This window comes from Poecilia reticulata, chromosome 19, assembly GCF_904066995.2.
Source record: "Poecilia reticulata chromosome 19, P_reticulata-male-v2, whole genome shotgun sequence".
NCBI classification, from domain to species: Eukaryota; Metazoa; Chordata; class Actinopteri; order Cyprinodontiformes; family Poeciliidae; genus Poecilia; species Poecilia reticulata.
Window position 1 is genome coordinate 20841365 of NC_088848.1, and position 27779 is coordinate 20869143.

Consider the following 27779-nt stretch of genomic DNA (forward strand, 5'->3'; position numbering starts at 1 on the left):
TATTGTAACCTCATCTCTAGTTCCTCCGTTTTCATTTTTCAAATTTATTTCCCACGACGATGCAAGAATCAACAAAACAGTGTGCCTTTGAATCAAGATACAAAGAACAAATTGAACATTTGTAGACGTGTTCTACAAATTACAATCCCGTCACATTACAATCCAAGAAAGCAGCAAAAAATTAGCATCCCACGATGACATGGTATGTTTGACAGTACAAATAAATAAGGGCGCGGCTTCTGTTTGGGGTGGAGGTTTTGTAAAAGGGACCCTGGTTGGACGCGGAGGACCAGCCTGCTCCGCCGTCGTTAACAAGCAGGTGGTGTTCACTGAGCGTTTGTGTGCAAGTTTCATTTGTAGGCATGGTTGTTGTTAACAGCACTTCGTAGAATTCAGGTTTCCCAGGGTTTCAGCGCCAGAGGTTGGACCTCGCAAGAGTCCTCAATGAAAACATGACGATTCCACACGCACGATTAAGACACTGTGGTCGAAAACTGTACATTCAATAAATTAACAACGTGTTTGTCTTCGTTACGCGACCAGTGACATGACTCTAGGTTACATAGCTACATTAGATCACAGGCAGAAAGAACCATTCACAAGATGAAATCCAAGGATGTAAGGGTAGCTTGATGCAGATGAGAGGTCCACATGGCTGAGGGGCAGGAGAACAGGGGGAGGGAATGGGGTCTGGTATGACAATGTACAGCACAAAGTTGGTAAGAGCAGTATTAAAAGACATCATCTCTACCCTTCCACCTTAGATCATACCAACCATTGTCTTTAACATAGACTGGAGTCCTTCTGTTCTCCTTTTCTTTTTTAATCTTGGCCCATTCCAAAAACCTCCTCCTTACCCAGACAGGACCCCAATGCCTCCCCACTTGTTGTGCGGTGCGGGGTGGGGGGCTGTCTCTGATCTCTCTGACTGGGCCGGTCCAGATGACTTTGGACTTGCTGTAGGCTTCAAGGCTTGTGTTTAAAATGGGCCTCCACTGAAAAAAACAATGAAGGAAACGGAAATTAGGTACGGACACAAACCGATGCACATGCAGCCTTCCTTAGTGTGAATGATATGGCGGCCGAGAGGTAGAAACTAATACATGACCCACGCAAACTTCTAAATACACAAAAACGATGCAAACAAAAATTCTGCAATCACAGAAAAAAACAAGCAAAACCCTACAATTAACTAAAGAAATATGAAGGTAAAAATTATGCAACCACAGAAAATTGAACAATGTGCCACTGTAGATGGACTTGACGGGGTAATCAATCAAAATCAGTTTCGGTCCGCCTTCCTATCTGCACCTGTCCAACATTCCAAATAACAACCTGCGTATTCCTGTGGCCTCATCGGTCGATTGATGACTCTCTGGAAAGCCGCGATCCAGTCGCGCTGCTCGGCCTCCGTCTCGCAGGCAAAGAGGAACTTCCTGTCGGGCGTGACGATGGTGATGCCGTGGTTCCAGTGGTAGCCCTGCGTGGTCGGGGGCAAGCCAGCCAGCACGGTGTAGCTGTTCTCCTTGCTGCCAATGAACACTTCACCCCGGGCATAGGCGTCCTGGGAGGGGGGGGACAGAGAGGGTCCCGTTACTCCAACATGTCAGGCCTTTAGAGGACCGGGACAGAATCTGGTTTCTTCTCACCAGAGGGTCTTTGAAGTACATGAGACGCCGGTCGTCCATGGTGAACCACCTCTTCTTAAAGCCTTCCGTGTGCTGCAGCAGAGCGAGACAGAGAAATTACAAAGAGGGAAAAATAATTTAACTGCAGTTTGCACCCAACATAGAAAATAGTGGTTTCAAACAATGCTTGGCAGAAGAAAAGAAGGCAATGAGTAGGTAAATTAGGAAGTAAATTAACAAGGAAAATAATAGCCATCTCAAGTTACTGCTTTGACATGAACTATTACTCAAATGATCCAAAAAGAAAAGTTTTGGACTACTTGTTTTGAGGGCAAAAACAACATATAAAATTCTTGGATTTGGCTCGATGAGCAACTTTATCCATCTGAGCAGAGAAGCCATGCTCTCCAGGTTGATAATTAGAAGCTTGGTTCTCCTAGAATTCAGTTGAAGGGAGTTATGTTCTAGGCAGTTTTTCTTTGAGGCGATTAGGTAATTCAGAAAGTTCTCTCATGATAAAAAAATATATTCAAAAATGTATTATTGATCTGTACAATGGGGTGCATATATATTATATATATATATATATATATATATATATATATATATATATATATATATATATATATAAAAGAGAAGTGGGCCCAAAACAGCCTTGAAACACCATCTTGAATAGAAATTATTGATTTGCTTTCAGTTTTACTTTGGGTTCAATACAAACCTTTGGGCCGGTTTTCTCCATGAAGCCTTCTTTCATAAAGTTCCGTGTTAATTTGGGCACCAGCTACAAAAAAAAGCAAAAAACATTTAAGATTTGCATGAAATATTAAAAAAGTGCAAATGAAGTATCATCATAAAAAACTTAAACTAAATTAGGTTTACCCCATCTTGTACTACTGTACTTAAAGCTGCAGTGTAACTTTTATAAAAATATTATTTTACATATTACCATACCATACCAACTTTATTTATAAAGCACATTAAAACACAACATAACAATAAAAAAATAAAAACTTACAGTTTAAAAACAAACAAACATACAATTTAAAACTAGACCCTGCTGGAGTTGAAAGCCAAGTAAAATAGATGGGTTTTAAGACGAGCTTTAAAATGACCGACGCATTTTAAAGCGTCGGTCATATGTAGTTAATATTACATATTAAAGCTGTCACTATGTCCTGAGAGTAAAGTATGATATAGATAATCTATGAAAAATTGAGCTCCTCTGACTTCTCCCTGTGGTTATACTGCCATCTGCAGACATACACCACTCCCAGAAACAACCAATCAGAGCCAGGAGGAGGGTTCTAGCGCTGTCGATCATGCTTGTGGATGTGTTATTTCTTTTTTTGTGTGTGTATGTGTTTTTTTTTACACCTACCAACTGATACCAATGACAATATGAGTCATTTTGAAATCAAAGAATGGTAAGTGGCTTTAAAAATAATAATTATTCTATTAATACAATTTTTTAATTTAAGATAAGCAAATTAATCTAGATATCAACAACCAAACAAAGACCCCCATATAGAACGTTTCTGAAGGATTCGAAACAGAGAATGTACCTGGCAGAGAAAATGTGTGTCAAGGAAATATCACCTCATTTTAGGTTTTACAGGGAAATCAATCTGCATTTAAATCATAAACCACCGTCACCGAGGCAGCGACCGGAGCCATAAGCCTGGCTCCCAGAAACGTGTTGGATCAAAGTGCATCTTTCTCACCTCCTCGTCACTCGCTCCAGGGAAGGCCACCTGCAGGTAGTGGAACCGGGCCGCTCTGATGGCGTTGAACCAGTCCACCGTCTCCTGCCAAACAAACACACACTCTCATTAGGAACACGTCCTGCACAACACGACAGCACATTCTACCAGTGTAAACGAGGACTTTCAGTTTTGTTTTTGTTTTTTTTGGTTCTGATGAAAAAAAAAAGAGTTTTGACTTCTTGTCTCCGTCAGTAACTCCATCGTAGATTGAGACAGACTGAACTCGGTGAACTCTTCCTCAGTACTCCTGCTCTACCAGTAGAGGGAGCAGTGCTTTTTTTTCTCCCCTTCACTCTGAAATTCATTTTTCCTAGTCATTAATCTTTTAATAGCTGATAAATTTATACTTATTTTAAAGATTAAACCAGAAGGTGCAACTGTTAATTTTCAAGATTTCCTTTCACATTTCATTGATGATGAATAATCGTAGAGTCAGAGTGATGTTTTCATGTCGTCAAGCTAAAATGTATGATCTAATTAAGACTCAACTAAGTAGTAAATTTACTATGAAATAAAAATGAGCTGTAAGACATTTTAAATAGCCATGGTAAATAAACAAAATAAAATGGGTTATGAAGTCTCAACAAAACAAAACTAATGTTCAAAACATGTTAATCATTGGCTCAGACACTTTTCAGATTTATCTTTATAACCGTGCATACTTATTATGAACTACTCTGATTTTTCTACGTCAAGCACACATCCGCATTAGATTGCTTGCTGTTATGCAGATGAGTTAAACAGGATTCAACCAATTCCACAAAGGAAATTTGAAACAAATATATGTTCATGCATTAGGAAAGCTGTCTGTGCTTTTCATAAATGTTGCAAAAATCTGCAAGCTCATAACCGCACCGACTTACGTAACTCTTTATAATTTATCTTCCAATTCGGAGCACATTTGGCAAGACGCGTTCAAAGCGGTTTCATGGACGGCATGGGATTCCTAAAACAAAGAGTGAGCCTGGCATTTGAAAGCTTTGATCCAGAAAGGTTGATGTTGAGCAGAGAAACCAACCGTATTTCACCATCACCTCATATAAAGTGATCATCTGGAGCCGCAAGTGTCTCTTTGGATCTTACAAAATGTCTCTTTATAACTTCGGCTAAACCTCATGTTTATAAAGGGGCAGTATAATATGTTTTCCAGGCACATGCCATTTTATAGCATAATCAAGTAACTCTGTTAACTTCAGTTAATATATGAAATAAAATAAATTTTACTTCAGGATTAAACGCTTTGAAATTGGGCTTCTGTCTCTTTAAGAAACTCCCGCTCTTTCTGAAACTCCGTCTTCAGGAAGTCGTCACATTGTTGCTCTTCTGGTAACCCTGTAATAATGTTTTTACCAGCTATTCACCTAGATGTAGCTCGCATAATTAGCTCAGCAGATACGCCGTTCCAACAGGTGTTTGCTAATTGCTGCTGGCTAGTCTGAAGGAGCCCTGAGTATCATTATAAATTGAAGGAAAGCTAAAAAAAAAAAAAAAAAGTATTTTTCAGCTAGAAAAGTAACTTTCTCCAAAGAATAGTCTTCAGTAGTGCAAGCTTTACTATCGACATCATTTTAATCAAAACCAGCAGTGAGACAATAAAAACAGCAGCAAACATATTTCACATTTAGTTTCTGCTCTGAAAAAGTCACAAAATAAAATCCTCTAATCTGTTTATGGACTTTGGAGAATGTTTCATTTTTTTATTACATTGGATTTATGTGTCACTTATACGACAGCTGCGCTGGCATGCCATATAACAAACTGAGGCAATACCAGCACTATGCGCCGTTTACAAGCGGCAAACATGAAAGGAGATGAATCACCTGAAAACCTTCGATAATCAATTTTAATCATGCTTTATTTAGGGATCACTTTCAAACAGAGCAACACAGATGCTAATCAACGCTAAAATGTTTAGAGCACACAAGTTAGAGTTATATTCTGGCTCAAATATATCAGTTTGAACATTTTGGACCCGACATATTTCCTCTGTCTGTCTGTCCTTGTTTTCTCCAAACTCTGATTCGTATTCGTCAAGGAAAATTAAGTCGGTCTGGGTGAAAAAGCTTCAGGATTCAAGTCTCTCATCCAGCATAATGTTTGCTAAAGCTAACAAACAAGTTTGAAACTTTCTTTGTTGTGTTATTATTATTTTTGTTGACTAATATTCTCACTATTTATTCCTGGCTCTTTAAAATTCCAGTGTCACTTATGTTTAGAATGCAACATTTACTTTTTATTGCACTTTGTTAGCCTAATAAAAACTATCTCCTTGTTTTACACTTTGCCTCATATGGAGAGTCTGGAACTTTATCTATTGAGAAATGATTACCAGACGGAGGCGTGGACTCTGTTGAATTTTACCCAATCGCTAACATTTGTCTGTGACTTTTGTAATGCGCTTTCCGGACGCTTACTGGAAACTGTGTCCGCTGTAAACAACCCCGCAGGGAGCAAGGCCACCACATCTTTGCTAGCAATAAAATATCTTAAACATTTTTCTTGCTCCGACTTTTGTCACTCAATATATGGAAGCATTGAACCATTGCAGAAATACAAGCAGACTGCAATTCTAAAACAGTGCAGAAAATAAACACAACGTGTCCTTCTAGTCGCTGATTGGCCCGGTTGAAATTCAAATGGAGAAATCCAGCTCAATGGGAGAAATCCAAGACAAGGACATGAGAATCAAGTGGAATTGTGTAGGAACGCAATGGCCAATTTGGTAAAATTTCTGATTTTTGTGAAATACTGGACTGAAATTCACATAATTTTTTGTATTCTAATTGTGCCGACAAGAAAATGCACTTCTGGTCATTTCTTTTGCATTTTGGACCAATGGTCAGATAACTCTCCAGACCTTAACCCCACCGGGAACTTGTGGTCAAGAAACAAAGAAACTGTGATTAACACCAGTAACAGTGGATCACCGTCAGTCAAGATTTTGACAAACAGAATGCGATAGTTAACAAGGCAAATTACAGAAGTTATAAATAGGAACACTCAAAATATAAATATTTAAATATTGACTCTATAAATGCGATTCATTTGCAAAAACTATTGGAACTTCAGCAGAATATTGTAAAATGAGTCACTGCAAAAACCTTTGGCTCAAGACAAAAGCATTTCACAAATAGTTCATTTTCCTACTAGACCATAATGGAAAAAACCAACCCAAAATTTGTCATTACGTTGATGACTCAGGGGTTTTCATAAAGCAGATAACATTTATATTCTCCCCATTTTGCTCTTCAAGATTTTCCAGAGCATTTGAAAAGCCAATCGTTGCAGTACATTACTCACTCACCAGACACAAGTATATCAGTGTGAGATTATAAGACTGTACCTTAGCGTCACTGTGGTAGACAAAGATGTTTCTTGTGCTGTTGTCTTTCAGGTAGGTGATCTGCAGGCCGCAGGGATTCCCTATCTTGGCCGGCTGGAAGGTCGCGTTGAGCGTTTCGATTTTCATCACTGCCTTGGGATCTCTGGCCTGGATGGAAGCATGAACAGTTTGCAAAAGTTTCACACAAGCAATGCTTTTTAAAAAATTTATTGTCAAGCCAAAACTTTGACGTCGCTTACGTCCTGCTTGTTGAAGTACTTAAGCGCTCCCTCCCTTTCCGACAGGACAAACTTTCGACTGAGGAACTGGCCGTTGTCTCTTCCTCGTTTCCATAGAAACCCTTCTCTGTACCCTGAATAGAGGGAGGAGGAGGGGGGATAAAACTGTTGAAGGGAGGACGGCACTAAACCGTCTTTAGAAGACATTCGACAGAAGAGTCATCTGCAGTAGAAAGGGTAAGGCATTTCAACCGGCTTCTGTCGGATGGGATTTCTTTAAAGACGACAATATAAATAGGAAAGAGTGCATGAAACGGAGAGTAAACACGGAGAAATGAGTCAGCAGACGTTCTCTCTTGTCTCGACTATCAACCGTCCTGTTGCATGTGATGCTGTCATGATGTGCCGTTTTATCTACAGCCTGTAAAGTCGCCCCTCCTCAGTCTATTTCAGTAGATGGCTCTGCCCACACAGCATCCTTTTCTTCCATTTCAACCAGGCTGTCAAGTGTTGTGTTTAATCCTGACGCATTTTAACAGAATAAACCTTTGTAAAGGACGATCAGGTAATATAATCTGGAAAGAAGGGGCTGGTTTATATTCCAACCAAGTCTCCTGACGCTGAACGGTTGTTTTCCTGATTCCCACAACAACAACACCATCAGAAATGTGTATGTGAATCTAAAGCGGTGAGACCGACTATGCAAATTACAGACAATAAATCTATTTCTAGAAACGGCAGAGAATGTCTTGTAAACGTTTGCTGGAACATTGCATGAATCAGTGGTTTGTAGAATCTAAATCTAAATCTGCTTTTGAGAGGGAACTGAAACTTGTCAGGATTTTTTATTTGCTTTTTTGTTGTTTTACACCAGCTTTAAATAGATGAAAAATTTTAATGTTTCCATTTTGGTCTCCTGAAGTTTGTAAAACAGCAGAAGGTGGAACGTGAAGCTGTTCGCAGTGTTGCGGCCCCAACATACAGTACTTAAACGCTTGAGAGAAATCTGCTCCATTTCTAAAGTGTTTATGTTTAAAGAAACGTAAGGAAATGTTGCGTTCTTTATATTTTGAATAAATATCTTACGTTTTTGGTTGAGGGCGAATTTGGTCATTTCAACTCACATCCTAGGTGCTATTTTCATGTCTTCATTCTCCCCCTACATGCTTATTCTCTGCTTCCTTCTTCACCACCATTAATGAGCTGTTTTTCGTTCTCCTGCTCTGCGGTCTGTTATCTCTGCTTCGCGACTTCCTGACTCAAAACATTGACCTACACAGGCATTACCTCATAGATCAATAGCCCATCCCCACCATCAACTCTTTCCTCACCGCTTTCCTCCTCCCGTCCTTTGCATACCATCGCTGTTGGCGGTCTGGGTCATATTACTGTGTATAGTCGATTTCAGCCACCCACTAACGCACACACACACGCACGCACGCGCACACGTACACACACACACACACACACACACACACACGCACACACACACACACACACACACACTCAAAGAAAGGCTGGGTTCTCACACCACAATGCTCAAAAAAGGGAAGAAGGACGGAGAAATGAACAAATAAGAAATGACAGAATGATTCATTCAACCCTACTTGCTTTGCTTGCGTGTGTGTTTGACACTGTTTCAATGAAAGGGTGAGGTCACTGAAAGCCAATCAGAGTGGACTATCTCTTCACTATGATGTGAAATGTATACCAATAGAGACACTTGATCACAGACCAACACACATAGAGTACTTTTGGTCCCAACACACACACACACACATCCCCACACACACGCACACACACATGCACGCGCACACAACCAGCAGAACTGCACTCACTGTTTTAATAGCAGTTCCCCTCTTCAGCAGTGACAATTAGAATGTCACTGCTTCAATGGGCGTTCAACCGGCAAACGTATACACACCAACCACTTAGCAGAAGACAGAAAGTTTGAAAGACGTCAATGGACGTTTCAGGGTAATTGAATCTCTGAGAGCCGGTCGCCACCAGGAGACGACGGTGCAAGGAGTTTTCAAGGTTTTGCTTATTGGAGGGTGAACGACGAGAGCCTGACACGGCGAGTCCCTTTCTGGATGGAGAGGTGGGCATGTGAGTCCAGTCAGACGTAAAGTCAGAGTGTGTGTTTGCTTCCATGAACCACGTGTAGTTCACACTTTGACCATTAGTGACCTTAATATGAGAGGCACATATATCAACCAAAATTTGCAGTATGCATACTTCCCTTTCACTGTATTCTCAGTGAAAGGAGGTATGAAGCTAATTACTGTAGCGCCTAAAAAGCTGAGTCACATGTTTCAAAGTACAGATAGATCTAGAAAATGTAGGATCCAGGACTTTGAGAAGTGGAAATGGACTCCATAGGTTCACATCCACTAATCTCTGCCTTCATGATGAAACACACACACACACACACACACGCACACACACACAAAAGCTTTTCCTACTGCACATACCTGCAGAGTAAGGCTCCTGCTTCTCGATGAACTCGAACTCGTTTCGTTCGTACTTGGCTCGGATCCACTGCTCCCTCAGCAGCCTGGAGACCCAACGAAAAGCCACGGTTAGCATTTAGGGGAACTGCACACACATCTAAAGTGGTCTGCGCCATGACCCGGTGCTGCTGATCACTGGTTTATATTCATTATGAAGTTCTTGGGAGTTTTCAGTCAGCAGCAAAAGACTCTACATGCAAAAGCAGTAAGGATGATTTTCTCTCTCTTTCTTGCAGACAAAAAAAAATAAAAAATACAAACGCAGTAAGTTCATCACCATGCCAACAAGCACTCTCATCTGGTTTCCTCTCTTCATTTCATTCTCTCCTTTAAACTCAGAATCTGTTTTATCCCGCTTTTTTAAAAGTATTTCTGCATTTATTTTACTCTCCTTTGTGTTGAGAATAAAATCAACCATTCTGTCAGCACAATGAGATAAAACCTTTTGACTGGAATCCTTTGAATGAGATCCTCCAGTGACACTGGAACCTGAGCACTAATCCCTAGTGGTGCTTACGGGGAGGTGATAAGGCATTTCTCCTTTCATCTGAACCATCAGAAATAAGAAAGGAACACTCTTAGCTCCTGGTTTTGTCTCTTTGCTTTAGGCCTTTGGGAAGGAAGGCACACGAGGTAGACGAGTCTCACATTCCAAAGAGTGGGACTGAAAAGTGCAAAAGCGCGTTCTCACCCATTGAACGTTTTAGCGTTTTTTTTATGTAATATAAACCCTCATGAAGCGGTGTATTACAGTGAATTGGAAATAAAATGAGAAATTTAGCCTAATTGAGTAATGTTTTGTAGCATCATCTTTACTTGGACCTGCAGCTACCAGCTCTGTACATCTAGAGATGGAGGCTAGCCACAGATTCTGCATTGGATTTAGGTCTGGACTTTGACAGGATCACACACATGAACATGCTTTCATCAGAATATAAGCAGACATGATAACATTTAAGGTAATGTTAGCTTTTTAGCTAATTTGGATTTAAAAGCCAAAACTAGCATGCTGAACAGATTAAGTTAATAATACTCAGCATCTTGGTTTAAGTCAACATGACAAGCTAACATTAGCCCTTAGCTAATTTGGATATAATTAGCTTATATAAAAATAAAAGTGAACTTACTGCATGGACTAAGATAATATTACCCAACATGCTAGTGTTTAGTCAACATGACAATGATACTATTTAAGCTAACATTAGCCTTTAAGCTAATTTGCAGTTAAAAAATAAAGTGAACTTACTGAATGAATTAAGATAATGTTACCCAGCATGTTACACAAGCCAACATGAGAATGAGAGAATTTAAGCTTAACATTAGCTTTTTAGCTAATTTTACCTGTTTCTTCACTCTTCAGATTACTCAACATATTATTTTACACCTAAGCTCACTAAGCAGGATTATGCAGGATTTTTTATACTGTTAGGATGTTGTTTGAGCATTGAAGTTATCTGTTTTAAGCAGGCAGTTTTGCTGTAAGAAAATTTTCAGATGCGTGTTTGTACCGTTTTACTTTTCTTTGCTGCGTCTTTCTATTTTATTGCATTTCAGCAAGTGTTCTGCAGTTGACTTCAAATTGTGAATGTTGACGACATTCAGCCTAGAGCATTCACACTGTAATGTGAATATTAGTTTATTTATTGGGTTTCATATTACATCTTGATTGAAGTGGATCAAATGAACATAATTTTTTGAGGTGGCCAGCGGGGGTGGAGAGATTTATATCCTTTTCCTTCCACTTCACATATGTGCTACTTTGTGTTGGTTTATCATAAAATATTATGTTAAAACTCTTACGCTTGTGGCAACAATGTGAAAAGTACAAGAAAAACAGTTTTGCAAGACACTGGACGTATTTTTGCTCTATATCATATTTCAGCTTCTCACCAGAGAAGTTTGAATATTTCCAGGTAATGTAATTTTTTTTTAGATCCCAGTATGGTTGAAAGTTTTAAATTTTAAACAGGAAGTGGTCTGAGGACGAGCTGTGAAAATACTTATTATTGGCCTTTTTATAGACAATAAGAGGAACCTGCACAATGAGAGGTGTGAAGGAGTGCACATTACCAGCAGGTGTGTTTGCACCATCTTGGCATTTACACAGTGGTGTAAATAGCATGGTAGATAATATAGTAAGGAGGACATAAAGACTACATGCAACAACACAACTATAAAAACGAACCCTTTATAGAAATTATTAACCATAAATATAGTGTTTTTTATGGCACTGTTTGAGAAAGGAACATTCTTCCTGATGCTGGAACACTTGAAATGACAAACAATGTTTGGTCTAACATCAAATAAAACCGTACATAAAAGAACATAATAGTTATGAATACTTAAGAACTTTTTTTAATTTGTACTATATGGTAGCATTTTGTACCACATGAAACTAGGAAATAAATTCAGGAGCAATATCTAAACAAGAAACTTTCCCACTATAACAAGATTTTTGTTTTTTTCTAGTGGAAACAATGAGAAGATGGAGAATGAGAGCGAGCCCGTTTATGAATTTTGAAGCAGTAGTAATCTGTCAGTGGAACATATTTTTACATCTCGTTAAAAACAACAAATGCTCTCTTTTTAAGATATAAAACTCATTATAACAAGAAAGTGTCTTATTTTAATGAGATTCTGCACCTGAATTTATTTCCAAATTCTGGCAGTTAAATACTTCCGTAGAATTTTATGCTAATGGCTCTCCGACTTTTACCATCAAGTACAACTTTTCTGCTTTTCTCCTGAGCACATGTTCCTGTGTTTCAATGCAGCCCAACTGTCTATTTCACAAATATTCCAGGTTTCTTTTCAGAGAGCAAAACAATGGCTAAAAATCTGAAACAATGTTTAATTGTTAATGACGCTGAAAGGCGTTACGCCATAAAAATCCGATTTTTTTTGTTTTTAACACCGACTCATTTCACTAAACTTCCGCTTGCAAAGAAGCCGTTATTCTTGCTATCGTCACATGCACGCTCGGTAAAGGCGACAAAAAGAAGTGACATAAGACTGGCGTGAACACAGAGTAACATGTTGACCGTGCAGCTAGCTCAATGTTATCTCACCCCGTTTCCGAGAAGAAGCATGGCTGGATCAGTTTTTTTTTTTTGGTCACTCCGCAGGGACTCATTCTTTAACAGAACGCAGCTTAATCAATCCAGACTGAACAAATTTAAGTCTGTCTAGCTCCTCAGATATAACTTTATTTTACATTTTAAGGCTCTTGGACACAACTTTTCACAACACAGCTCATAATTTAGATTTTGCCTCACTTCTGAAAAGAGGTGTCCTTACTTGCAGTCAGTGTGTGTTGGTCTGTAGTAGAAAGGAGGAACCTTCTGCTCATACTTGGCCTTCGCGGCGCCGTTTCCCATAGCAGCCATTAACTGCAACACAGATAAAAGACATGAGCTAGTTATGAAATGTTAAAATGTTTTTGCTTGTTTTATTTTTATTGAGTATTTAATCTGAAAAAATACATTACTTTTTTTTCATAAAATAGAAAGTAAGAATGACAGAATTTTGAATGCCTTAAAGTGTTTTTATTTTTTGTTTACTGAATTCAAATGCAGAAATATTATTTAGTATATTAAAAAAAATCTACGTCAAAATAATTTTGGGAGGTGAAAAAAACCATCAGATTATGTTGAAGATTTTTAGCTGAGATGTTCAGAAAGCAGGTTTTAAGAGAAGAAAACCCTCATTATGCCTCCTGACCTCATTTCCTCCATTTTGTGTTTTACCCAAAGACAACCCCTGAGCCCCACTCCTCTGCTCCCCTGCAGGGATCTGACAGGGACGCAGCGCCGCGGCGTTCCACTGTGAAGGTCATGGTGGCAAAGCAGTCCATCACCAACACTGATTTCGACAAAAAGCCGCGAAATTTTACAAGAGACCCAACTGTTGACGAAAGATGACGCGTTTCACACTCAGGATGCAACATTTGTAACATCGTTGGCGCCTCTCCTCCACAGCAGGTGGCCCGATCTCGCGCAGTGAATCAAAGTAATCTTTAGAGCGTGAGATTTTAGCAATTAGAAGATTATTGCACATGAGCCAGTTATTGGCACACTTAATGCTGTAAAACAGGTGACAAAAGTCTTAATGCTTTTTGTTCTCTTTAAGCCCTTGCCATGTTTTTCTGGGGTATAAATATAACGTTACACTGAGGGAAAAACATAAGAACATGCAATTTAATTAAGGCTGACATGTTGGTATTCTGCAGATACTTACAAACACCTGCATCATTAAAATGCTTAAAGACTCAGTATTTTTCTTATATTTTTTAGCTTTACATCATATTATGATGTTATTCCCTCATCAAATACAAACCAGTGTTGCCTTGATTCTATCATGCGTGTTTGAGACATCTTTTAAACTCCCACGACAACCATTCAGCGGCGGACTCCTTCAGACTAGCCAGCAGCAATTAGCAAACAGCTGGTGGAACTGCCCATCTGCTGAGCTCTTTAGAGGAGCCACTCTTCAGCGAGACTCTGATAGAAATGTTGTTAAAGGGTTAACAGAGGAGCCAAGTTGTGATGACTTCCTGAAAGGCAGAGTTTCAAAAAGAGCAGGAGCTTCTTAAAGAGGCAGAGGCGCCAATTTCAAGGCGCTAAATTACAAAATCAAATTTCTTTTAAGTCATATTTGATATGTACAGCTTTTTTTTTTATAACAACTAAAGGTAACAGTTACCTTTGTGCTATAAAATGGCTCTATGTTCCTGGAAAATACATAAAACATCCTCTTCACTTCATATCCCATCTTGCTATAAAGAACATAATCCATCACTGCCTCCTTCCCAATCAAACATCAGAGACATTTCAGGCTAATTGAGTTCCAGCGGCCCCTCTTGGTGTTATTCAGCGCGGTCACATGGAAATATGTAGCTTTATCTCACACACGTTGGGGATTGCTCATGATAGCAATCTGGAGTTAAAAGATAAAGTTGACATGGTTGATTTGATCAAACTGGGTACAGTCGTATTAATGAGGCGCTGGGTTCAGCACTTTGGGAAATAAGCTTAGTGGATTATTTGCTAAGGCTCAAATAAAGATATCAGTAGCTTCCTGGAATCTCAGCTGGTTGCTTAGCAACTACATCTTCCCAAGGAATAGCCAGGTGCATAAACCCCCAATGGAAAACTTTTGTGGAGACTCGCTTGCAAACTGGGGATGGCATCAACATGAACATTTGCCAATAGTGACAATAAGCAATATACATCTTTTTTTTTTCTTCAGTTGAATTTGATTTAAAAATACTTTATTAATTCCACGAGGAAATAAAATGTCCTTGAATCATATAATCCAAGTTTTTTCAAAAGGTTTCTTACATCTTTGATACATTCACAGAATTTTCAGGCCTGGGTGGCAATAATAATAAAGGCCTAATGATTTAATTAAAAAATAAAGATATTTTTTTATTTGAACCTTTTCTCTTACTGAAAAAAAGAAAGAAAGAAAAACAAAAACGGAAAAAAATGCAGTACTCGGGCAAGCCGAGTAAATTTTCATGAAATTGTCATTCATGCCTGATAATTGCTTAAAAAAAGAAATAAATAAGATCCAGTAATTGGCAGGTTAGATCAGAATGACTTTTCTTCAACTTCAAACCGACTCTGAGTGAGGAAACAGTTTATATCTGCAGCTTTTCTTGCACCTTTATTGGAGCAAAGCGATCTGCTATTCTGCATTATCCTGTAAATGACACCATGTTGACGCATTTCAGTTTCCAGAATACGGGCGTTTTTTTTGTTTTGTTTTATTGTTATGTTTTTTTTTGTTTTTTTTCTGGCGTCACTCCCAAACAACCAGTCTGCATTTACAAAGTGTCTTCTGGTTGTCATGGAGACTTGCTGATGAAAAGCCACCCCTCCTTGGTGCAGTTCTCCAACAGCGAACTCAACAGACTGTTGACATTTCTGTGCTCTCTAGTTCATGATTAATAATGTGAAGATAAATATGGATCCAAGTCCAGCCAAATGTCCAGTGGCTATAGATTACATGGCCACTGGACAACCCATTGTTCCCAGGGCAACAATGGGTTAATTTAACAATTAAGTGTTTTCCAAAACTCCTTGAGCAACTTAAAAAGCAAAAATGCAAAATTGAAAATAAAATCTTATTTTAAGGTCTGCATACATTTCCGCTTGGACTGTTTTCTCACTATGTATTAGTGTAAATGCCACACCCAGCCTGGCCTGATCTCCCAGGGTAACTTATGAATGTTTCTTCCCAGTGTCAGAACACAATCATAGAAATACTCTGCTAAACAAGATTAAATTAGAAAAGGAGCTCAAATTGTGAGAACTGGTTACCATGGAGAAGTTTAGACCTGCTCACACTGACCAGGGCTCACACTGTGTTGGTCAGTGTCACTGTTTGAATGTCTCTCTCTGCCGGTCTGCTTTGTCACACGGTTTGGTTGTTTATTACTCATCCTGATTAACAGTGTTACATGTTTCATACTTTTTAGGCCAACATACATTTTACAAAATAATTTAAGACTTTCTAAGGCCTCATGAATTTAAGAACTTCTAAGACATTTCAAGGATGCGCCGACACCGTGGATTATGAGGAAGATGAAGGACCAGGCCAAGACCCTAAAGAGGGCTGGGACCTCAGTTACCAAGGTTACCACTAGTAAAACACTACACCATCGTGGATTAAGTTCCTGCTCGTGTTCCAGCACATGTTCAGGTCCAAAATAAAACTTTTTGGTATCAACTCCACTCACCAGTGTTTGGAGGAAGAAGGATGAGCACAGTCCCAACAACACCATCCCAGGGTGGTGTTATTGGGGTGGGACAGGATAGGATATTCAGTAATTTCACTGAACTCCAATGTAGAACCTCACAGCATTCTGGGAGATGTAGGCAGGGGGAAGACTTTAACCGCTCAACCTTTCAAGAGTAGCTAAGAAAGGTATGAGGCATCAACTAACTCACTCACTCTTTGGTTACCTAGCAACAACTTGAGTAACTTGTGGTTACCGAGCAACCTAGAGTAACTTGCGCAGGTTTCGTCACTGTGCCTCATAACGACTTAAAATAAAGGATAAAACAAGAAAGGTCATATCATCTTCAGTTTGGTATTACTTCAGACATCTAAAACAAGAACAACTAATCAATAATTATCGGTATCAACTGATGCAAAATGCTTATGTTGTGATGCATTTTTCAGCTGTGTCGTCCAGCCCTACGCAGGCCACAGTGTTTACATTTTCTTTGGTTAAAAAAAAAAAAAACATTCATCCTTTCCTTCAGCCTACCTCCACCTCGCTGTCCTCCCACGTGTCCTGCACCGACTTGACCCGGCTGATGTGGGGGATGCTCCGGTGAAGGAGCGAGCAGGCCTGGCAAACAAACACGCCCAGAGTCAGCGACGCCCAGTCCGGCTCTGTGAGAGAGAGAGAGAGAGAGAGAGAGAGAGAGAGAGAGAGAGAGAGAGAAGAGAGAGAGAGAAAGACAAGGAAGAATTAAAGAGGCAATATGGTGTGAGCAAACATGGAGGTGGAAGGGAAGGATGTGAGTTCAGACGGAGAGGCAACCAAGACCTCTAACGGAGTCTGAGTAATAAATACTGGTACCGGTGCTGGTCGGCGTAGGGCAGGGAGGCACAGAAGCACATTTAGAGGGTCACTGCTCATAAAGCAAGATCGCATTTGATGGAAATCTTATTGACTGCGGCCCTCTAACAGGAAGCAGACCACCTGGGATCTGATCAGAAGTCAGCTGAGGCCGTTATCAGGTTAGCTGCATTACCACGCAGGGGAACACGCACAGGCTCTCACACGAAAGCAGAGAATTCACACACACCCACCCACCCACACACACACACACACACACACACACACGCACGCACACACACGCAAACACGGCAATGTACGGGTGCCGAGTGTGACCTGAATCTGTGGCCGAACACACACTGATCAGCACCTAGAGAACGTGTGGGACTACACCACAACACAGCAGTAGCAGCATCCGTGGGTGGTCAGCAGTGGAACGGTTGAGTCACTCAGTCACACACACACACACACACACACACACACACACACACACACACACACACACACACACACACACACACACACACACACACACACACACACACACACGCACACACACAAAGAGAGAGAGAACAAATGAAGTGTTCACAACAACAGGTAGGAGAATAGAGTCGATGTAAGGTCTGAAACGATTAATCGCAATAAATTAATGATTGAAATAATTGTCAACTAATTTAGTAAAATCATTAGCTGGAGTATTTAGACTTTGTTTTTTTTAAGAAAAAAAATGGCCTTTTAGTGAAATAACCTATTCACAACAGACATCAAGTCAAAAATGTGCAAATACTTATGTATGCATTTAGCATTTAAGATAAGACAAACTTTGACTGTAAATATCTTCTATCGAGAACTCACTGTTGAACAGTTTCAGCTTCACCTGATTCAAATTCTGTAAGAAAAAAAAAATCTTCCTTTTCACCTTTTACTATCCAATTATTAATTATGAATTGGTTAATGTAAAAAAAATATTCAACTGATCAATCCTTCACTGTATTGATGAATCCTTTGCTACAAATGATCAATGGTACACTAAAGGAATGCTGTCACTGGATTTCATTATTTAAAAAGGGAATTAAACTGTTTGTTTGTATATTTTTAAGCATTTCTAATTTTGTACAAGACAGAAGATAAATGAAAAAATCTGTGAATATTAGAATATTGTCTTTTTTTATTTGATTAATCATTAGAATAATTGATTACTAAAATAATTGTAAGTTGCAGCCCAAGTCAAGATTCAAGAAGAGTGGAAAACCGACAAAGGGTCTACATTTACACATTTTACGTCGTTTGTAACTCAGAAAATCCCGTACTTTGAAAGTCTCAATAATAAAAGAAATTTATTTGATAGAAACCCATAAAATAACGCTGAAAAAAGTTGTAATGTCTCTTGCCAAAGTGGACATTAAAATAACTCAAAGATGAAAAAGTTTAGAGACAACGTTGGGAACGGGATGGAAGATTTAAATCTCTTGAGGTTTTCGCCAGCAACTTAACAAAAACCCACCTGAGATTTCTCCCCGTCACCCCGGGATTAGCGAGCAAAGCTTCGATCGATGTCACTTTATCCTTTAATCATTCTGGATTGTGATTAAGCACAGCTGCACCCAGGCCTCTGTGTGAATAAATCAAACGTCTTTCTTTAAAGATCTGCTAGGCCTCCTGCTTACCAGCCTCACACACACGCACACAGACAAACACACACCGACTACAGCACACACCAAAACACGCCACATGCCATTTAGCCGTGAGGTCATCTCTGTCTGAGTCAGAGCTTGTAGATGAGCAGGCAGCACTCAGGAAGATTACCACAGCAGCATGACTGACTTACCACACACACACACACATATATATAAACAGAGAGCGATCTTAACAGATGTGTGATTCAAAACAGCAAGCTGAAAATGTGTTAGTACCACACACAGTGACTTACAGTAACAGTCAAACACCTTATGGGTGTCCAAAGTGTGGCCTGGGGGCCATTTGTGGTCCTTGAAATGATTTTGTTCGGCCCCTGATGACAAGTCAGGAATGGTCAAAATCTTGGGAATGGTCAAAATCTGGTCAACAGAAGAGAAAGAACTGAAGACACAAAATATATATATATATTTTAAATAAGCCAACAGTCTGAAAACATTTTGGATATAGCTCGGCAGGTCAGATTAAAATCTAAATCACAGTAAACTAAGTTTACATTTTTTTTATTTAATAAATTTTGTGGTTCACCATGTCAAGGTGGGTGGTGGTGAGGATGAACGCAGAGAGCCAGGTTATTGATGAAAAATGAAGAATTTAATGAATGAGCTCACAGTCCAGGACAGGCAGCACGGCAGCTAATTAGCACACAGCTAATACCGGTAGCAACTGACATAAAGACTGAAGACTGAAACAAGCAACCTCAGGACTTCACAGTTCTACTGAGGAAACTGACTGACTGACTGACAAAAGACGTCAGACAAGCGGTCAAGGATCCAACGAAGAACACAGACAACAGGTGAGACTAAATACACATGGGGTAATCAAGGGAACGAGACACACCTGGGAGACAATCAACGGGGAAGACGCAGAGACAGGACTCACAGTGAACAGGATCACACAGAAAAACTCAAAAACAAACACACTGAAACACGGATCATGACACACCAGCAGTTAAAATGTGACAGTTTTGGCTCCCGCGGTAAAAAGTTTGAACATCGCTGCCTTAACTTATTCATATTTTATTGATTTTTGTCAAATTACAACAGGAAACGTCAACGTATCGTTTTAATACATCACAGAAAGTAACGCCTGCCTGGCTGTGACGCATTATGCTGCCACCACCACCATGTTTCCCATGGGGTTATTGTGCTCAAAGAGGGATGAAAAAAATAAAATAAAATAAATAAATAAAATAAAATACACTGATCTAAGTCTGAAAATTGTTTTTTATGGGTCTGTTGCACCTTGGCTTCTATTGCAGACTATAATAATAACAATAATACTAAAAAAAATGCCTGTTTGTATTGTACACACATCATTTGAATGTCTGGATGCAAATGCAGACGGCCATTTGCATCCTGGTGGGAATGAACCAGCTGGTCCTGTCAGCCGAGGTCGCGACCCTTACACTAAACAAAACACCAGCGCACAGGAAGATGCTGTCGCTCCATAAGCGTCTTTGATGTTACTTAACGTGTGTTACCTTCGGTTCCAGGTGGCTGTGGGGATTTGATCAAATAAAATGTTTTCTTTTCAAACTTTACTTGCCTTGAAAAGATGAAACTTAATCATCACACATTCTCTTTGATTATTCTATAAATATTCAAGCTGTATTTATTTTGTTGCTCCAACTTGGATAATAAGTTTTTTTTTTCTTTTCTTGTTAGTGAAATACTTCAGTCGTGTAGCAGCTCAGAAGTTAAAGGTAAGTGTAGGTGAAGGTAAATAAGAGTCGTAGAATTTCAACCTCTCCTTTATGAATCCAATCCAAACACTTTAACATTAGAATGAACTACAATGGGTCTGTAAATAGAAAAAAATGTAACTTTTTTTCACCATCTTCTCGCTTTCAAATTTGCAGCGATGGTTATCGACATAGGAATAAAATCTGTCTACATATATATTTTCGTTCATTTAAGAGCTAAAGGGAAGGGAATAGTTTTAAATAGAGAGAAATATTAACGTACTTGTGTTGTAGGGGCAGATGGAAACAACACATAGTTTATTTTAAGCAACATGCTGCTTAGAATAAACAACTGTACAAGAGGGAAAATCCACTTGTACCATCCAAGGCTGTGCGCCGGTAATAAGATGCCGTCTGGACTTAAGCTCTGTACATCCTCTACAAGAACAGAAAATCAGCTCTTAACTCGAGGCGAGAACAAGAGAAGAATTCTTGCTGGCCAGGATGTTTCATACCTCTAAAAAAACTAAACGCAGATCTTCTAGCAGGCAAGCTTCTTGGAATGCACCATGTGAGCATTAATGTTTCTCAAAAGCCAAGGGTAAGAAAAAAAAGGTTTAGCCCAGAATGTGTGTCAAGAACAAGCTGCAAGAACACCCAACCAGAGCTGGAAGAAAAGACAGGGGGAACAAAGAAAGTACCGAACGAAGGAAAGTATCTAACATTGGAACGAACTAAGTAACGAATGAAGGAACAAACAAAGGAGTGAATGAAGGAATGAATAAAGGAACGAATGAAGGAACAAACAAAGGAGCCAACGTTCATTTAACGTTGAATGAAGCAATATTGAAGGAACGCTCCTTCATTCAATGTTCTTTGTTCGTTGAATGAAGGAACAAACAAAGAACGAACAATGGAACGATTGAAGAATGAAGGAACGAACGAAGGAACAAACAATGGAACAAACGAAGGATCGAATGAAGGATCGAATGAACAAAGCAACAAGCAAAGGAAGAAAGCAACCAACAAAGGGATAAATGAAGGAACTAACAAAGAAACCAATGAAGGAACGTACTGTACTTATGATTTAGTCCGACAGAGTGCACTTTTGCGGTCTTCACCTCAAAAATAAGCATTTCATTGCCTAAAATGCAAAGAGCGAGGTTAAAACAGCTAGATATGCTTAAGTTTGTAAGATGAACAAGAATATTTATGAGTCTAATGCATCAATACAGTTACTACTTGATCATTATTATAAAGATCTCACTGTGTTGACATCAACCCAAACACAGCAACTCCCAGCTGTAATTAACTGGAATCATTTCTCACAGATTTTAGTTCAGAAGCTACAGAACAATCAGAAACGTTGGAATCCTGATTTTCCCAGAGTCAACAATAAATACCAAACCCAGTAACCCACAAAGCGATATGCTAGAATAGCTTAGGCCTCCCATCCCCATCAAAGCTGCTGCTGGATTTCCCCCAGCCCCCATTTCTTTTGCGTTTCAACAAACATCTTCCCCACCACCTCAGAGGACTGCTGAGCCCTCTCAGGTGGGAATAACTCATCTGTGCGTCCTTCGCAGAGGGCAGAACTGCAATGCTGCTGAGCTACAGAGAAACCCTGCCGTATAAGCTCCCTGCTCAGCCTCTCTGTGGCCCCCACAGAGGTTGGGGAGTTGGGGGGGGGGGGACTAAAAACGCATAGGGTAAGGAGGAAGAGTGACTAAGCATAAAAATCAACGAGCAGTTTACGTTTATGTGTTTTCCGATTCATCTAAAAGTGTTTCTGTTCAGTAAATGGATGGAGGGGATGCAGGAAGACTGGGACAGAGGTCAGCCAGGTCACTGCTGATGATGAAATGCCCTGGTTTTACTATGGAGGCTGTAAATGCACAGTACGTGATGTCATACAGCACCCTGACCTCTTGCGCAAATTTGATTCTCACTGCTGCCAGAGTTGAGACAAACTCAGCTTGTGTATTTGAATTTGTCTTGGTCAGAGGGTTTAATTAGGCCACCGCCCAGCGCAAACAGATATGCTTTGTTGTCAAAGTTGCTAGGGCTGCAATTAACAATTATTTTAGCAATCGATGATTAATCGATTAATCGGGTAAATAATTTTTTTTGGCACATTCCACAGATTTTTTATTTAACCACTTAAGCCTTTTAAATACATTTTAAGTACATTAGTAAGATGCAAATAAGCAAATAATTCAATTTTTCAGACAAGAAAATAGACATTTCATTGCCTAAAATGCAACAACATAGCATTCCTTTAGTGTACATTCAAGTTCTAGGTGGAACGTATGTACAGGCAAAGGTTGCTTTCTTTATTATCTTAATTGCAAACTGCTTAGTGTATGTTGTTCTTTCAGCAAATTGCCTTTTTTCTGTGTATTCCTGTTAATGATTAATCGATTGCTAAATTAGTTTATGAGTATTTCAAGAATCTGATTAATCACTACGGCGCTAAAAGTAACACACATACACCAACACTCTTCTCATGCTTACAATCTAATCTACAGTTTTCTGTGAGCGCCTACAAGCAGCACAACCCAACGTTTCCACTTACTGATACGGAACCAAAGGTTTTCCAATTCGGTATTTTTGATCAGTCTGTAATGAAAATGTGGTTTAAAACGTTTCATCTCTCCTGGCCGTTGGAGAGCATTTACAATACCCCCTCACTTATGGACAGTGTGATGTGTCCTACAGTAAACCTGCAGTAAACTGAACATTAAAAACGGTTGCTTGCATCATCATCAAAGTCCCCTTTACCCACATGGTAGTCAATTTATGTTGCATTCTGTTTCTGGCCTCATGATGCACATTTGTGGCAGGAAGTTGACATAAAGTCATCATTGATACAGTTTTGTCATAATAACGGGTTTATTGCAATTGTCCGAACACAGGTTTTTTTCCCAGAAGCTTCCTGTTTATGATACCCATTCCCATTCAGTAACAAAAACATCAACTGATATTTTTTCCCGATTGTGTCTTTAGTTATTATAGATAGAATTTAAACAAGGGTAGCTTTTTTAAAAAGACAGATCAGTAAGAAAAACTACACATTTTAAAATCAATAAAAGCTATTTACAATATGCACTTTAACACAGATTTATAATGTCGGTCATGGTATTATTCAAACTCAGTATCTGAAAATTGATCACAACATACAGATTTCTAGCCTGGAAAAATGGGCGGGACTGTCTGGTATTAGGGGTGTAACAATATGAAAATTTCTGTCTATATCAATATCCAATATTATTATTGCTGTCACGGTTGATGCACAATATTTTTTACATTACATGTCTTGGTAGACAGGGGCATTCGGTAATTGCAAGTTTGGAAAACCAAAAAACAGCTGTGGGGTTCCTCAAGGCTGTATTCTTGGCCGACTTTTAGTTAACATCTATATGATCCCACAGCTCAGATTATAGAGAACCACAACCTCTCTCACAGTGTTTATGCTGATGATGACACACGAATTATATCACTGTGTCACTACATAACCACAGTCACTGAGTCATTGTGTTGATAATCTCAGTGAGCAAATGGGTTAGAAAATCCCTTTGCCTTTTATGGAAAAGATACAAGTAATTGCTCTTTGGGACCCAGAAATCAGAGGGATTAGATTCAAACAGACTACTTGAATGATCTTGTTTCGAAATATACTGCTCAAAAAAGTAAAGGGAACACTTAAACAACACAATATAACTCCAAGTAATGTCACTGAGCCATCCGTTGGCGCCAATGACTGCCATCAATGGGTCTTAAATCACAGAGGAATAGTATTGGCCCACTTTTCTTTGCAGAATTGCTTTCAAGTCAGCCATTTCCTCCAAAAATCTGGGGAATGGTCGAGATGTTCTTGACCAGTTTGTTTGTTGTAACAATTTTGGTTGGCTGCCTACTTTCTACTGAGAAGGTTCACACCTTTGATGTGTCCCTTACTTGTGGATAATGACTTTCTTGCTGGAAACCAAAACCTTTAGGATGTTTTTTTTTCAGACCGGTACACGGTTATGATTTTTTTTTTTGTTAATCTTTTTGAATGTGTTAGTTTTTTCCAGATCTATTAGCCTCCTCCGTGTTGTCAGCTAGGTTCTATTTAAATGTTTTCTTGATGATACAGGTAAAAAAAACAACAACAAAAAACAGAAGAAATGTGTAAAGGGCAGAAATATTTTCTTACAGCATTGTACAAGTTATTCAAATGACTTTGTATAATTTCATGTCCACGCAGTAAGATTTACTTTTTCTGAACCTTTTCACGTTTAAACAACATGCTTATAAAAACAGAATGTATCACACACAGCAATGAAGATACCAAAAGTTTATACAAAATAAAACCCCAGCTTTATATTAATTAAAACAAACTGATCTCAATTTGATTTTATTTGTTTTTGTTAAACATGCACTTCTTGTTTTTCACCTTTTAAATGTGCTATTCAAATGGATTGAAAGACATAATTAAAATAAAAGTATGAAAAGTTCCTTACAAAACACATTATTTTTCTATAACCATACCAGCGACATCCTTCTGAAATATAGTTTAAAATTACTCTTGTAGAATTCATATTGGCTTCCTTTTACGAGGTGAGACACTACTGCAAAAATATTTTTCTTCCCTAACAGAGGCAGAGAAATAGTGAACCAGACAGCACCCTGTCCCCAAGACTGGGACTGAGCCACCAAACTAGCATCAATAATTCATGTCCTGACCATTAGGAGATATGAATTAGAAGCCTGGGAGTTCCTGGTAACAGAGAACAGGATTTACTGTAGTTTTGGTTGATCACTGAGTTTCCTTAAACGCCTCATGAAGGCAAACATGGAAAAATGGTTAATTAGCCATATAAATTACTATTCCGTTAACTTTATTTCAATGAAATCAGCAGTAGAATGTTTTGATGGTTGTGGTGTTATGTTTATAGCGCTAAATGAGTTTGGAGAAACAGAAAGGAACGGACAGGAGATTCAACCTAGCTAGTTTGAATCTAGCTAGCTAGGCATACTGGAACCAGTTCCAGAGCAGACTTCTGCCTTCTGACGCACAATTTTCTGACCCACAAATTATTTCCATGTTTCAAAAAGCATAAATATTAGCAATTCAAACTAATATTTTACACCACCAACAATTACTCGTGTTGGCCACTCTTCCAAATTGAATTAGCATTAACAGACGTCTCGACATTTGGCTCGGCACTTCTCTCTTCAAAGGACAGAATGATTTTTCGCAGCACAGCCAATTTCCCGTAAATTTCACAGACTCAAACTGGCGCATTACATATGTTGTCATGACCAAACTTTAGCGATTATGTAAAATTTAAAACCTCAACAGTGTCCACAACTCCAGGGAGTAATTGTTCCTCAATAGCTCAGGGTCCAGAACCTCTATACAAAGCGAAGAAGCTGGTTTTGCCAGGCTAACCTAATATGCTAGCATATTTAAGTGTTCAGTGGGCCGCATGTCTGTGCGCTCATGAAAACTGAGCCTTCAATAGCTCATTTAGCAAAGAGTACCAAGAGGCAGAAAATTCAAGAGTCATTAACAGTGACTTTAACATCAGTAGTCTGGAATCTCTTTCTGAGAGACAGAACATAAATGAACATATGTGTATCACCTGAATGTCTTTGGTGGAAAATGAATCTATGTCTTAAGATTATTCAAACCTTTTGATAATAAATGTTTCACGGCCAAAATAGCTGCAAAAATCAGGTCCCAGGTCATGACACTACCCTTCACAGATGGTAAAAACATACCGACCAAATAAATAAGAATACTGATCAAATTAATTTATGGCATTAATAGCAAATGTAGTGAGGCTTGAAGATAAAACCTGCCAATAAAATGAATGGATGGATGGACCTACCGATGGAGGGATATGGAAACCTGTAGATGAATGGACAGACGGATGAATAGATGTATGAAGGGATGGATGTGGACACTTACAGATGATGGAGGAGTAGATGGATGAATAGATGGATGCGGTGCAGGTATCTGGTCAGGTTTTGTTCTCCATGGCGACCAATAGAACCCCCTGACCCTGTGAGAAGATCTTCTCCTCATGTCTGATCTCACACTGTTTCCCCTCCACCTGTTCAGGGACCCCCGCTCTGACAGAGCTATCTATCTGATTCTGCCAGAGTACCACTGGCTTCAGAGACGCGCACACACACAAACACACGCACATACACACACTCAGCGAGAGCCATCCCTCAGAGAGGCTGTGAGCGGGGCCAAAGCATCCTGGGAGGGCTGGGCTCCCAGCACTGGGCGTTCAGCCCATACTGGAGCCTTACTGGTTAACAGCCACAACAGAGAAGACAAATAGGTATGGGATGGAGGGAGGAAATCACAAAAGAGAGAATATGGACTGAAAAAAACTGTTATCTGTCAGGAACTGGAGCATATAGAAAAGATTTCCAGCTAAAACGAATAGTAACTGTAGTGCAATCCACACAGAAAGTAATAATGGTATAAGCTGAGGGTGCTGACAGTGGATAATAACAGACCACAAATTGGCTACACACACTTAGGCAAAACAATGACACACACACACACACACACACACAAAGATAACACCTTTATGGATTTATCATTCAGACTTAAGTTCAGAGTCCATCCTGTTCCAACTACGAAAAAGAAAATCATTTTAGATTTCTGCTTCTTTATCTAAATGGATCAGATAGGAAATGTGAGACTTATTAGCTGCCTCATCTTCCCTCCTCCTCCTCCTCCACATTAAGTCCCCCCGGTGCAGCCGCCGCATGCTCAGGCACCACCGGCTTCAGGGAGATGGGGGAGCGGGGAGCGTCCTACCTGGGTTGCCGCAATCAGCGCACACTTCGTTGTCAGGTTTCTCCAGCACGTCCTGCAGCCGCAGCTTGTTCCCGTCCGCTTCCAGCGCCATGGTGTGCGTCTTACCGGTCCAGCCTCACCGCGGTGGGGTGAAGCCTGTCCGAGAACATCCGCCGCCGGAGCCCGACAGACAGACGGACGGACGGACAGGCGGAGCGGGAGATCACCTGTCACCTCCGGTCTGAGCTGGAGCGGCGGAGACCGAGCTATCCGTGCCGACGAGCCTCTGTCTCTGCCGCGCTCTGATTATTCTGGTACCTTGTCTCGCTGACAGCATAATAATGAAGCCTGAAGAACAACCACCACAGCCTCCTCCACCTTCTCCCTCCTTCAAAAAAAGACTTTTAGAAGTGAGACATCTAGCGGCACAATACGGAAATTGCACTCAGTTAAATAAAATTTAATACAGGAATTTGATAAAGACGGAAGGTAGCTACTATTTTGAGGTGTACTTTTATCACCTCAAAATAAGTATAAATGAGTAGAAACAG

The 27779-nt window shown here is 39.6% G+C and overlaps 1 protein-coding gene across 2 annotated transcripts; it reads right to left on the reverse strand.

The window, feature by feature from the left end:
- Nucleotides 1–27730, reverse strand: LOC103482110 (arf-GAP with dual PH domain-containing protein 1). 2 transcript variants are annotated; one of them, XM_081601033.1, is made up of 12 exons: nucleotides 27250–27314; nucleotides 18546–18653; nucleotides 16745–16872; nucleotides 12766–12857; nucleotides 9430–9512; nucleotides 6977–7089; nucleotides 6738–6884; nucleotides 3353–3436; nucleotides 2350–2412; nucleotides 1650–1721; nucleotides 1336–1564; nucleotides 1–995 (listed from the first exon to the last, which is right to left on the reverse strand). In XM_081601033.1, exons 4-12 carry the CDS (start codon nucleotides 12852–12854, stop codon nucleotides 967–969), a joined length of 909 nt encoding a protein of 302 aa, XP_081457159.1. In that variant the 5' UTR covers nucleotides 12855–12857; nucleotides 16745–16872; nucleotides 18546–18653; nucleotides 27250–27314; the 3' UTR covers nucleotides 1–966. The 2 variants fall into 2 exon arrangements, with proteins under 2 accessions (XP_081457159.1, XP_081457158.1); XM_081601032.1 differs by lacking the exon at nucleotides 18546–18653 and having other exon boundaries at nucleotides 27250–27730.
- Between the last annotated feature and the right edge of the window lie 49 nt (nucleotides 27731–27779).